General features: G+C 42.9%; 1 protein-coding gene across 2 annotated transcripts in view; it reads right to left on the reverse strand.

Annotated features, from left to right (window-relative positions):
• The window catches only part of txnrd1 (thioredoxin reductase 1), an 86,505-nt gene that overhangs the window by 66,632 nt on the left and 5,638 nt on the right, over positions 1 to 14,235 (reverse strand). The window contains exons 2-3 of one of the 2 annotated variants that reach the window (XM_062983042.1): positions 12,336 to 12,486; positions 10,052 to 10,144 (exon numbers count right to left, since the gene is read on the reverse strand). In XM_062983042.1, coding sequence (XP_062839112.1) covers positions 10,052 to 10,144; positions 12,336 to 12,417 — 175 coding nt within the window. In that variant the 5' untranslated portion in view covers positions 12,418 to 12,486. The remainder of the gene's footprint in view (positions 1 to 10,051; positions 10,145 to 12,335; positions 12,487 to 14,235) is intronic. The other variant, XM_062983043.1, reaches the window with a different exon arrangement.

Genomic DNA, 14,235 nt, shown 5'->3' on the forward strand with positions numbered 1-14,235 from the left:
GTGCAGTTCCCAGCAACGTCCAGGGCTCCCTCGGCGGTAGACCTCGAGCCGCGGAGCACCAGCGACAGTTCTTTGGCTGGCTCTGAGGCGTGAAGCCCACCAGAACCAGGCTAGAACCTGGACAGGCCTGGCAACGCTGCTGCGAGTTCGGCCGGAGCACTCGGCCGGCTTCGACCTGCCTCATCGTCCTGCGGTGGTGACCTGCCTCATGGTCCGGCGGTGGTGACCTGCCTCATCGTCCTGCGGTGGTGACCTGCCTCATCGCCTGGCGGTGGTGACCTGCCTCATCGTCCTGCGGTGGTGACCTGCCTCATCGTCCTGCGGTGGTGACCTGCCTCATCGTCCTGCGGTGGTGACCTGCCTCATCGTCCTGCGGTGGTGACCTGCCTCATCGTCCTGCGGTGGTGACCTGCCTCATCGTCCTGCGGTGGTGACCTGCCTCATCGTCCTGCGGTGGTGACCTGCTTCATCGTCCTGCGGTGGTGACCTGTTTCATCGACCTGCGGTGGTGACCTCCCTTCACAGCGGGGAGGAGGCGTCTCTTCTCTCCTCCTTTCCAAAGCCAGCCTCGGTGCTCCTTCGGCGGCAGGCCTCGAGCCGCAGAGCACGAGGTGCTTGAAAATTTGGCGAAGTCGCCATTTTGGCAGTTTACGTCACTCGGGCAAGGGAGGTAACAAGTGGCAAGTTGCTGTCAGTTGGCATTTTGCAACTTGCCCACCAAAGTTTGGCGCCAAAGGTCACAATCTTTGTAAAGTATAGTTACTTAGTGATATATACTGCTATGGTTAAGTGTTGTGCATTGTGTTATATGTTGTATTTGCTTTTGTTGTAAATTTACTTGCTATTAAGAATACATAATGTCTATGCAATTTCAAGATGATACAGATGGCGTACCTCCTTCTGAGGCTGAAAGTAGGAATGAAAGGCCCCAAAGGATAAAGCACCCTTCAGCCAAGATGCTAGCCCATCTAATAGATGAAAAGGAGCTCCTCCATGTGAGGTTAGGTTCGGCATGGGAGCGAATTGTAACATTAATGGACAGAATAGAGAGCTTGGGTATCACAAGGGTGCCAGCCATATTACAGACAGACCTCGAAGAAGCCTTCGGTCTTTGGAGGGGTTTAGTGTCTAAGATAGTCCAGGTCCTCGAGCGCATTAACGCCAAGGATTCAGAGTTAGAAATAGGGAGTGTTTTAGCTGACACTAATGAGAAAGAAAATAGGGTGAGGGCAATCCTAGCTTCCTTATGCAGCCATGAGACCAATCTTTTGAAATCACCTGCTGTGGCACTTAGTCTTAAGTCCAACCGCTCTAGCCAGGTATCTAAACTAAGGGAGCGTGCATCGTCTAAACACAGCCACTCTAGCAAGTCTTCTGCTGCTGGGAGTGCCATCTCTTCCCTAGCTGCCTTGCACATTAAGGAGGCTGCACGTCTGGAGCTAAAGAGCAAGGTAGCGGGGGCGGAGGCTGATGCTAAGGCAGCTGATCTCACCCTTCCCTTTAAAGAAGAAGAGCAACGACTGCAAATAGAACAGGCCCGTAGACAAAGCGAAATGCAAATGGAACAGGCCCGTAGACAAAGCGAAATGCAAATGGAACAGGCCCAAAGACAAAGCGAAATGCAAATAGAACAGGCCCGTAGACAAAGCGAAATGCAAATAGAACAGGCTCGTATAGAGATGCTTAGAATAAAGATGGATGCCGCAGCCAAAAGGGTAAGGGCTGAGACTTTGGCCAAGGCCCTAATTGAGCCACTCACAGAAGAAAATGTAAGCCAGTTACCAATACAGGACCCTTCTGCCAAAGTGTTTGCGCACCTTGGCAGCATGTACAGCCAGTTTTCGGATGAGGAACAGGGAGACTTCTCTCCTTACCCAGAGCAGGGCCCCAAAGTCACTTTTGAGTTTCCTGCAGAGCAGAGCGTCATAGCGGGGAGCTCACCCTTGCTCGAGCTACCTGTGCCTCCTGCTAAAACCCTAGGTCAGTCAATCAGGGCCTCAAGGCCGAGCGCTAGTTGGCCCCTACAGACAGCTGCACAGGGAACCATCGATTCGTCAGTGGTCGATGTCATCCCTCCAAGAGGCCAAAGGTTGACGCAAGGTACACGGTGGGAGTCCACTCCACAACAGCAAACTCCTCAATTGTTCCCTTCGACGCCGGAGTCCCAGCTTGTCTCCATCATCAGAAGTCCCAGAAGAGATCTTAAGGACAAGGGTGTCGAAAAGTTTTCGGACAAGCCTGAGGAATTTCTTCTCTGGAAGGCCACCTTCCAGAGAGCAATCAGAGACTTAAAGTTATTGCCTGAGGAAGAACTGACTCTTCTGGCTGCATGGTTGGGCCCAGCCTCATCCTCACAAGTTAAGAAGATCTACGCAGCCCACGTAGCCGATCCCGACAAAGCCCTGGAAAAGGCCTGGGCCAGGTTGCAGCAGAGGTATGGGGCCAGCACAGAGATTGAAGCATCTCTTATGGACAAGCTCCAAAGGTTCCCAGCTTTAAAACTCAAAGACTTCAAACTCTTGTGGGACCTCAGCGATCTCCTTGCGGAATTAGAGTCGGCCAAGGAGAATCCAGAACTGCCCGGTTTGAAGTGCCTCGATCAGCACCTGTCCCAGAGGCAGATCTTGACCAAGCTGCCCTTCACTTTGCAAGAACGCTGGGGACAGGAGGTCTTCAACTACAAGGAGGCCCACTCCCAGGCATACCCTCCATTTTCTCATTTGGTCCAGTTCATCACCAGGGCAGCCAGAGAAAGGAATGATCCACAGACGGGCCTCCCCACCTTATACCAAGGGACCCAGCCAGAGAAGGCACCTGAAGTGGACAAGAAACCACCTAGAGAGGCCAATAGACCTGTCAGCGTAAAGGCAGTCGAAACTCAACTCAAGACTGACGAACCCAGGTCGGAGGTAAAAGAGTTGCTTTGCCCTATTCACCAAAAGCCTCACAGCTTGGCCAACTGCAGGGAGTTTAGTAGAAAGACATACAAAGAAAGGCAACAGCTAGTTCAAAAGCAGGGAATCTGCTTTAGATGCTGTGGAGCAACTCCACACTTTGCATCCAACTGCAAAGAAAACATCAAGTGTGAGAAATGCAACAGCCTCAAGCATTGCACCGCAATGCACAACTCCAATATCATCTCCCACCCCAAAGAGAACGCTTCACCAAAAGAAAAGTCAGCAGTCGAAGACACCGACAAGCCAGCCGCACCAGAGATGCAGGTGGAAGTTTCAGCAGTCGCCTGTACAGAGCTGTGTTCTGACTCGCACCAGTACAGAGTTTGTCATCCTATCTGCCTAGCGGATGTATATCCAGCCAAGAGCCCTTGGCTTAGAAAGAGACTCTATGTGGCCCTGGATTCACAGAGCGACGCCTCCCTGGCTACTCCAGAGTTCTTCCGCATGTTTGACCTTAAAACCAAGATGGTCGACTACACTATGACTACGTGTGCAGGAAAAAAGAAGTTGCAGGGTCGCATAGCATCTGGCTTTGTTGTCTCCTCTTGCGACCAGAAGAGACAGTTCAAGTTGCCAGACCTGATTGAGTGTTCCTCCATCCCTCGGAACAAAAAACAAATTGTAACTAGAGAAGTTGTGGAGGCTCATCCACATTTGCGACGGTTAAAGAATGCTATACCAGCCTTTCGGCCAGATGTGGACATTGCCCTTTTGCTTGGCTCGGACTGCCCGAGCTTGTTCTGTGTGAACGACCAAGTTAAAGGACCTCCAGGTGCACCTATCGCGCAACAATTGCCATTAGGCTGGACAGTCATAGGCCCAGTGTGCATAAACAAGATGCACCCACCATCGTCGTTGGACTCCAATCAAGCACAGGTGCTTAAAGGTGGACGTCCTACACTTGTGCGCAGTTGCCTAAGTCACATCTCGGTCTACTGCCAAGCAATAACTCCAGAGTATTCCTCCATCTTCAAAGTCTCTGAGAGAGACGAAGCCATAGCGCTCTCGAAAGATGAGCAAAGATTTTCGGACATTATGAATGCTCAAGTCTCACGAAGTACAGAGGGAAATTGGGTAGCTCCTTTGCCCTTTAAGTCAGATAAGCCCACTTCGCCAAACAATAGACACATGGCAGGGAAAAGACTCTGGTCCCTAAAGAAAAGAATCCATCATCAGGGTAGAACTCTAACTGAGGCAGCCCTTAGAAACGAAGGTCTGTGGGTAGTTAATGCCAAAAGGTTGGTCAACAGTTGTATTTTCAAATGTGTTAAATGCAGGCGCCTTAGGCGAAACTGTCAAAGTCAGTTGATGGCAGAACTACCTCAGGATAGGACTTTGACAGACCCACCCTTTTCCCATGTGGGAATCGATGTGTTTGGTCCTTGGGAGGTTGTCACTAGGAAAACCAGGGGTGGTGTTGTAAATAACAAAAGATGTGCGGTTTTGTTTACTTGTTTGTCAGTACGAGCTGTCCATATAGAGGTTGCAGAGGGAATGGACACTTCATCATTCATAAACGCATTGAAAAGGTTCATAGCCCTCAGAGGGCCAATTAAGTCAATTCGATCGGACTGTGGCACCAATTTTGCATGTGCAGACCTTAGCCAACCACTTCTGGAAGAGGTGGAAGGCCGAATACTTAAGCCAGCTTCCAACCAGAAGACTCTGGCAAACCCCAGAGGACAATTTCAAGGTGGGAAACCTTGTGTTGCTAAAGGACAAAGACTTGCCCCGCTATGCCTGGCCTATGGGCATTATACTAAAGACCTTTCCTTGCCCTGACGGTAAGGTTAGAAAAGTTCAGGTAAAGACTCATAGTAAGGACAAAATGTCTGTCCTGGACAGACCAACCAGCAATTTCGTGTTGCCTGTCCAAAGTGTGTAAGTTTTATACTGTTTTATTGTTGTGTATACAAAGGTGTTTGTATGTTTTTGATTGGTAAATTCCCACATCCTGGGAATTTAGCGGGGAGTGTTCCGTCCCCCAGGACGATGGTTTACCTTACCTATTGGTCGTTTGTTTGTTTTCCCTCCTTTGCATCTTGTTTCAGCCTCTGGCTGCAAAGCCCAGGAAAAGTGGCTTGGAATCTGCAAAAGCTGGCTGCAGTTTTCTTTGCAGTGATTGGTCAAAGAGTGCAACATCTTAGGACCGCCCTTTTTACCAGGGTCTAGTCTCCATTTTGGAGCTTCATTCTGGCTATAGTTTTCCAACGTGCTGGAGCTGTGCAAGGCTAACTGGGACAAATCATCCTCAAAACCAGGCCAATCTAAGCCTATCCAAATTAGATAAGTATTGAATTATATTGATCTGGAATAGGAAATCTAGTTATAGGAGCAGGGTTATTCTGTCGCTTCTAGAACTAATCTTTGCTGTAAAGATAGGGAAGGAAAGAGTTTCTCCTTCTAATATAGGCAGCGTGATTAGGGTATAGTGGTTTTATAATCACCTTTGCTTTCTGGAACCAGGGATAATTCTGTACCTAAAACCTATAGAAATTTGTTTCATTTTCTGCAACTTTAAGATCTGTGCCAGGTTTACAACCTTGTATGAATAAACATCCTTTTTGAAGTTATCCAGACTCAGTCGTTCAATATCTATAGGACAGCTTATAGGGATTTGCAGTTCGCCCGGATAAAGGACAGCACGTTTCAGTTTTATAGTTTTTTATTGTCCGGCGGACGGCACAAGCATTCAAAACATACATTACACATGCGTAGTTGTCGAACAAGATTCGTGCAAATTAATCCTGTGTTTCCTGAATATTATCATCCCCTTTTGGGTTTAGACAATGGAAAATGTTTTTTTTTCTCTCTCCCATTTTTATGCTGTTAAGATCAAGTGTAAATGCAGAATAAATTTGGTTCTCACTTTCCTATGGAAACCCTGCAATAATCACAACAGAAGGCAAAATTGTTTGTCCAGCAGCTCTCCAAAATCTTAGCCAAAGGCCTGAACTTTTACATTAGTTTTAGAAGTCATTAAACTTTAACTTTTGACCCTTCCCCAAATCTATCTACTCTCCAGCAGTGCAGCATTGTTCAGTTATCTTGCTGGAAAGAAACCGAAATCTGAATAGATTTATTTGGACTATGACTCCTGGAATCATAAATCTTAAAGTTATCATTTCTTTTATAAAAAAAACTGTTTTAAGCTTTGGAAAGGAAAATGCCTACTGTTGCTGAAATGTTTCCAAAGAATTCTAAATTTAGTGGACCTTAGCCTAATCTAAAAATGTAAACTTTATCTTATTAACTAGAGTGCATACATTGGACTACTTAACATATTTTCTTAATGTGTTACCTGTTGGATAGTGTATACATGCATGATAAATCTGAAAAACTTTGGTAGATCATGGAAAAGAGCACACTGGGCTCTTTTCCTGGAACCAAGGAATTGGTTCCAGGAAAAAACAGTTTCTCATCTCTATCTTTAATTATGTATTTATACTAGATTATAACAATTTTTGGCAGTTGCGCACATAATCACTCTACATCTATTGTTATTATACATGGCAATATAAAATCAGCTGTGCCTCTAATGCAGATCAGACTCTTTTATAGCCCAGATTAAGCTTTTGCTTTATAATGGTCCCCAACCTTACAGCATCAGAGCCTAGAAACATTGCAAATTAGGCAGAGTTTAGTCATAATTTTATCTTCCCACCCACTGGATACTGTTTTGTATACTTAAGCACCATCAGTCTACATTCCGATAATATTATTATGGATGTGTTGGAGTACCAGTCCCATTATCCTCAGTCAGCATGGAGAGTACCAAGTTGGAAAAGGCAGGTCTAAATGTAACAAGATCAAATGAAATATGAATTTATTATATGTGAGTATGAATGGATGAATGAAAGAGAGCTAGTAATTTTGAAGACACCAGTCTAAAATATTAAGGCCTGCAAACCATTAACTACCTGCTTAGGAATTGTAATTAAAACCTGCTAATGAGAACTGAAATAGTTGACCTGCCTGGTAAACTGTGATAAGAACTGTGACTGATAAGAGAAATGTTTACACCAAATTAAGGAAATGTTTGCCACTGTTAAGAAGGAAATCCTCTGCTTGTGTTTGTTAACACCAATCAAGAGGAATCAACATCTGGTCCAGGAAACTGAGAATATTCCAGGATGGAAGACGTCTATCATTCATTTACAACTTTGGGACAACATCAGCAAAAGATTGCTATATAAGTGACCTTATGACAGTCCGAAACGTGTGACAAACAGCAACGCTGTTCACCCGCCATACTCAGTGGAGATGGTGTACTTGGGAGTGGCAGATCTGCTGTGGGAAAGCAGGATTCTGTTCACTTTTTGGGGGCCTCCTTTTCTCATGGGAAGAGAAAGGAGTGCATTTTGGAGTCATGTTCTTTTTGCATTTTTGAAGTTTTGGCATTTTGGCATTTTGGAATTATGTGTTGGCAGGCAGCAGTGGAAGTTGGGTCTGACCTAAGCAGGTGCTTCTCCAAGGAGGGAGAAAGGATATGGTAATATTTGTATGCATGAAGATGGATGCATGTAGATGTGTGTGAATGCTGACTGAAAATGTAAACCCACCTTGTTTGTTAGCCAATGTAATAGGTTGTTTGTGAATCCAATGTAGCTGCATAGAATCTGTATGTCTGTATGTCTAGTGTCGTTCTTTTTTGTTCTGTAAAAGTTCTGCTATACCTCTCAGACTGAACTTGCAATAAAAAGAGCCTATGCTTTAAAGTTATTGAAAATTTATTCATAACATAAACACGCAGCAACTTAAAGAAGGACCATTGTTAAGTGACAGCATCAAGAGAGACAGGTAACAAATTAAAATGATCATGATCATCATCTACTTGAGAAAAAATATTTGGTCTTGTAACAACTTAACAATGAATGCATTAGGATTATTCACTCACAGACAACAGTCTACGTAGTCTTGAACAAGGCATGTATCTGACAAAGCAGAAGCTCACTGCTATAATGAACTTGCAAGATGCCACAAAATATTTTTACTTCATTACATAGACCAGTATATAGTGTGGTTTACATATTCTGATCTCAATCCTGTTGCTAGTCCTAAACAGAATAGACCTGTTAATTCAAATAGAGTAGACCAATTAAATGAATTATAATTCAACAATCAAATAAATTCATCTACTATAATTGGAACTAACCAACAGGATGCAGATGTATATGTCAGCTCAGATTCATTCATGTGAGTGTTTGTATGTATATGCCTTCAAGTCACCTGTTGCTTATGGTAACCCCATGAATTTCATAGGGTTTTCTTAGGTAAGGGAAACTCAGATGTGGTTTAGCCAGTTCTTTCCTCTGAAATATAGTTTACAACACCTGGCACACATCTCTCATTCAAATACCAAACAGGGCTGATGGCATACAGAGCCTAAATCAGCTCATGCGTGATTGCTTTGTAATGTCAGTTTAAAATCTGCGTTGACTAGGGTTGAGCTGAATTCTCTGCTACATGGAACAAAGATGAATTAATGGAAGACTACTCCACCAATCATGCTCTGAAAGCCTCCTAACACTACCTTGCTGGAGTAAAATAAATACTCTAAAAATGCTCCATACAGACCTACCAACATAGCTCTTCCTAGTTGAAGGAGCACCCCAAGAAGCCACCCACCCATTTTATCTTAACCTTAAAACCACATCAGAGCAAGACAGATGAACTCTTCAAAAATGTTGTTGCCACTGTCTGTAGTGTGCCTTCAAGTCAACTCAGATTGATGCTGATCCTAATGTGAACATATCATAAGGTTTAATTGGCAGGATTTGCTTAAAAAGGGGGCGGTTGCCATTGCCTTCCTCTGAGATTGAGTATGGTTTGCACAAGATCACCTAGTGAGTCTCCGAAACCAAGTGAGAATTTAAATCAGCCAGGGTCTTAAGGTGCATTTATAATCCAGTTTGACACTATTTTAACTTACATGGCGTAATGCTATGGAATTCTGGGATCTGTAGTTTGATGAAGCACTAGAACAGGGGTTCTCAACATGTGGGTCCCCAGATGTTTTGGCCTTCAACTCCCAGAAATCCTAATAGCTGGTGAACTGACTGGGATTTCTGAGAATTGTAGGCCAAAACACCTGGAAACCCACAGGTTGGGAACCACTGCACTAGGGGGGAAAGCTAAAATCCTTGTAAAACTACAACACCCACAGTTCCATAACACTGAGCCATAGCATTTAAAGTGGGGTCAAAATGCATTAAATCTACAGTGTAAATGCACCTTATATTCTGTCCTGAGACCATTGCACAACACTGGCTCTACTCTAGCCCCAAATGTTTAGAGGTAGGGGGGTCCATCCTCTCACAGAGACATTGTAGAGAGACAATATGTGCTGGAAGGATCTCATTCTCAGCATTTGAGCCCAAATGGCTTTCCAAAGAGCTGTCTTATTATGACAATCACATCTTCCATAATGGATTAGTCTAAAGGACATCCTATACTTGAGAACCAGGTCTGTCTTACTCCAAGGGGTTATCAAAATGTGATAGAAACCAGAGCAATGGATGTGAGAAGAGATAACAGGGATGGGATGTCTGTGGCGAAACGTCTTCCACCAGAATCAATGCTGATCAAATGCTTTGGCATTACTGGGCTTACAACCTCTGCCACACTTCAGATAGCATAATAATATTTATTATTTAATGCAAAATGTGGTCAGGCAAGCCTTGTTCTATTCTCACTTATTTTGCAAAGTGGGACTGTGGATTTCTGCCCTGCCCTGAAAGCACCACTGATGATGGATACACATCAATAAATTAGTGGAACAGGATTAGCTTAGTACACCAACTCTGAGTAAAGGTAATTCAGCCTACCCATTATATGATTGCTTTAAAAGAAATTAAAACAACTCATACTCTATCATGAATTGTTCTAAAGCTTAGAAAAGTTATTTTTATGGACTCTGACTCTCTGAATGACCCAGACAACTTGGGGATTCAAAACTTGGGGATTGTGTGAGTTGCAGTCCAACAAGAAAACACATGAATTATATTTCTATAACCTTTCCCCTTCTTCTTTACTATTAATAACATCAAAACATGATGATGTTGATGATGATGATGATGATGATTTGCACTCACTTGATTCCTCACTGATAGTGGTGTAATCTCTTTTTTTTGCACCATGCTTGGAACCTTGAATGCTCGCAGTTTTTTGACAGCATCCACACAGCCCTGTGTTTTGTATTGGAAGAAAAGAATATGTAATTCCATCTATCTGGTTGCCTTCACTGAGTACATCAGCTATACTTTACCACTTACAAATAGCAGTTTCTGGCTTGTATGCATATAAATTCTACACATTTCCTATTCAAGTTAGGAAGATGATGCTTGCCACATGGAAATTTCAGTCTCAAAATAGTAATGGCAAAGCACTGGCATCCCCAGAGCCTGGAAGTATTTCTTTTTGGGAACTGTAATATCTCAAATCTACTAGTTGTTATTAACAGTGCCATACAGAGTAGGGAATTCTAGGAGTTGTAATCTTAAAAAGTAATTTTCCCTAAATGTGGAAATCTCCAAATGCACAAGCATAACATTTATGTCACATATCTAGATTTGAGCCAAGCATTTGATGAAGTCCCATATAGCATTCTGATTAGCAAGATATGGAATAGATGGGGAAACACTCAGATAGAAGCATGTCTGGTCAAAAAAGTGTGTTTAAAGAGTTGTCCAGTGGCTGTACTTCCAGTTAGAAAGTGATCTTGAGTCGCTACAGTGTTTCCTAGTGCCATTACTCTTTAATATTTTTCATAAATATGTTGCATGACTAAAAGATCACAAATAATCAAAACCATGAGTATGAAACCCACAAATGTAGAGAGAAAACGGTAATGTGTCCGAGGCACATTCATTTCTCTGGTGTGTTAGAATGTCCTTAGACAAAGTACAAACAATCCATCCCATATTTTCTATGGGATGTTTGGGGAGGCTAGAACATTTAGCCTGTGGTTTTTATTTTCCTGTCTGTGCCTCTATTCAGAAGATTTTTACCTCATTTTCTGTGATAATTGGATTTTGAAAAAAATGTGGCTTTTTGTGGAAACAAGGATTGGTGATAAAGTTTCATTGGAGACACCTTTTCCCCATGATAACTCTTTGAGGAGTGAATTTTCTTCTGAGCAGTAACATTTTTCTCACTTCCTGATGCTTAACCCCCCTCTTTTTTTATTATGAGTTGCTTATAAGTCAGATGTTTGTAACTTGGGGACTGCCTGTATCTACAGAATCTATATTCTTGCTCCCAGGAACTCCAGACGGCTAAACACATAAATGCATACACTGAGTCATAAAGTTGTTCAACAAATAGTATCAAGCCTTGCTCCAGGTATTTTCAATATCGATGGAAGTCGGGGAGCAGCTAATGTTTTAAAATTGGAGATCTGATTCATACTCCCACATTTAGAGTCATTCTTGGTGGTTTCAAATAAATGCTCACTGAATCAATGAATGGTGAGTCTGAACTTATGTTAAGGTTACCATATTCTGAAAAGCAAAAAACGAGGACACATTTACCAGCTGTCTACTTCAAACTATTAATCACTATGGCAACTCCCACTTAACTTTCAATACTCCTGCTATATAGGCTGTGGTGATCGCTCCTAGACATCTTCCTTGTATTTAAATAGTAGCAACTTAGCCTTCCCTTCCAAATCTGCCCAGACAGGATTTTAGCTCCGAAAAAGGGCACCTAATCATGTTAATTTATGTACATCTCATTCAGCCAATGGGTCTACTCTAGTTGGGATTACTATTATGATTCAGCTATGAGTCCCTATTGAGTTACACTAAAACTATTAGACACAGAAAGCCTAAACATTATCAAACGCATTGAAAAACCTACACAGATATCTGATGGCGTCTGGGTGACTATCACAGTGAGGATGGGAATGCTCATCCATATTGTGGCTATTTTATTTTTTATATTTCGGAAACCCTATAAATAGAGAAGGACATCAATGTACAGAAAGCCCCCATCCATAAGGGATACGTTTTTGACCAGACTGGGTTGTTGTTGAGTTTTCCGGGCTGTGTGGCCATGTTCCAGAAGCATTTTCTCCTGACGTTTCGCCCACATCTATGGCAGGCATCCTCAGAGGTTACGTATACAGACCACCGTTATGTGAAATTGAATACAACCAATGGTGCTAGCATACCATAGTGTTGGAGGACGTAGAGATCTCTAGAGAAGTATTATCTCTAGAAATTTACTAGGTCCTCCAAGATAATTTTATGGTAGTTCCTGGGAAGGTATACCATAGAATCACTTGGGAGGCATAGCCAATTCCTAGAAAGACCATTTCCCTCCATTCATGAATATGTGAAGCTGGGGATACAGGTCCCGTTGCTACAGGGGTCTTACCGTATAAGCAATGTATAAATTCTGTAAGAAGAGGTCTGACTTTCAAACAGCTAAGAAGGAGCGGCTTCTTAAAATACTCCATGTACACTATTAGTAAGAGGGCGAACGTCCAATGAGGCCTCTTGCTTTATCCTCCTGTTCAAGTCTTATTCTGTAAAACAATTGAATGTTTTACATTGGACCAAAAAAGCACTTTCCCCCTAAGATTTGTGAAGTTTTATTAACTCCTTCAAAGTATCAGAAATTATAATGCCTTGAGATTAAAGCTAAATTGCATTTTAAAAACATACACATTATAACTTCGGTAATTTTCCCATAATTCGGTTATCTAATAGTTATTGCAGATGTTTTACAGAATATAAGTTTGGAGTAGACTCAAGTTAAAAGGTTTGGGTCTGCACCTGTATATACTGCAGGAGGGGGAGTTGTAATTTTGGGTTCTCCCTGATTTCCTGGAGATAATAGGGTAACATGTTGGGAAGGGAAGTATACTCTTCTCTTTAGTTATCTTATTCATGCCATACAACAAACAGGCACAGAAATAAATTGATACCACTCTACCTAAATTGATGTCATCCTACTGACTGTTAGGAATTGTGGGAGTTGAAATTCAAAACACCTGAAGGGCTGAAGTTTGCCCATGCCTGTTACTGAGCATAATGTGCAGGAAACTACTTAGGAAATCCCTTCAGTGACTAAACTGCTGCAAACCGAGTTCAATGTGCAAAAGTGTTTTGCACTCAATTAAATCAGTGGTGAGGAAAGGAGGGGGTGAAACTTGCTTCTCCCAGTAGACTCAAGCAAAAGCAAATTGATGCACTCTCTCCTAATTGGATTCTTCTTCCTTGTTGATATCTTTTGTCATCTTGAATACACTTAGATGTTGCATGGACACATGTGTCTTGCTTTTCATTGTTGAAATATCTTGGTTGGTCAGGACATGTGAAACCCACGGCCCATCTGCACTGGCATATAATTCATCTTGTACTGCATTACAATGCTCAGTGTAGACTCACATGATGTAGAATGAACCACATTGATTTGGATTATATGAGGCTACACTGCCATATAATCAAGTTCAATGCAGTTAATTTGCATTTTGAAACTGGATCATATGGCAATGTAGATGTGGTCTTACTCTTTGCTTCCCATGCTAAATGAGTCTCCTCGTGGAGAGAAAAAGTGGGGTAGAAATAAACATCATCATCATTGTGTTGTCGAAGGCTTTCATGGCCGGAATCACTGGGTTGCATGTGGGTGAAACGCCAGGAGAGAATGCTTCTGGAACATGACCATACAGTCCGGAAAACTCACAGCAACCTAAAATCATCATCATCATAAAAAATGAAGGATAGTGCAAGTGGGACTCCAAAAAGGAAATCTTCCAAGACTGTTACCAGTGTTTCTCAACTGTGCTCCTTCAGGTGTTTTGGACTTCAGCTCCCTGAAATCCCAACCATCTTACCAGCTTTAGGAATTGTGGGAGCTGAAGTCCAAAACATCTGGAGGAGCACAGTTTGAGAAACCCCATATTAGATGGAGTCATTAACAAATATGCTCCTGTTATCATGAGGATATGCTATACTTATTTAATAGCAAATCTAAGCTCAATAGCCACTTTAGGTTAAAGGTAAAGGTTTTCCCCTGACGTTAAGTCCAGTCGTGACCAACTCTGGGGGTTGGTGCTCATCTCCATTTCTAAGCTGAAGAGCCGGCGTTATCCGTAGACACCTCCAAGGTCATGTGGCCGGCATGACTGCATGGAGCGCCGTTACCTTCCCGCCGGAGCGGTACCTATTGATCTACTCACATTGGCATGTTTTCGAACTGCTAGGTTGGCAGGAGCTGGAGCTACCCTGTTTCCCCTAAAATAAGACATCCCCAAAAAATAAGACCTAGT

This window comes from Anolis carolinensis, chromosome 5 (assembly GCF_035594765.1).
Source record: "Anolis carolinensis isolate JA03-04 chromosome 5, rAnoCar3.1.pri, whole genome shotgun sequence".
Classification (NCBI taxonomy): Eukaryota; Metazoa; Chordata; class Lepidosauria; order Squamata; family Dactyloidae; genus Anolis; species Anolis carolinensis.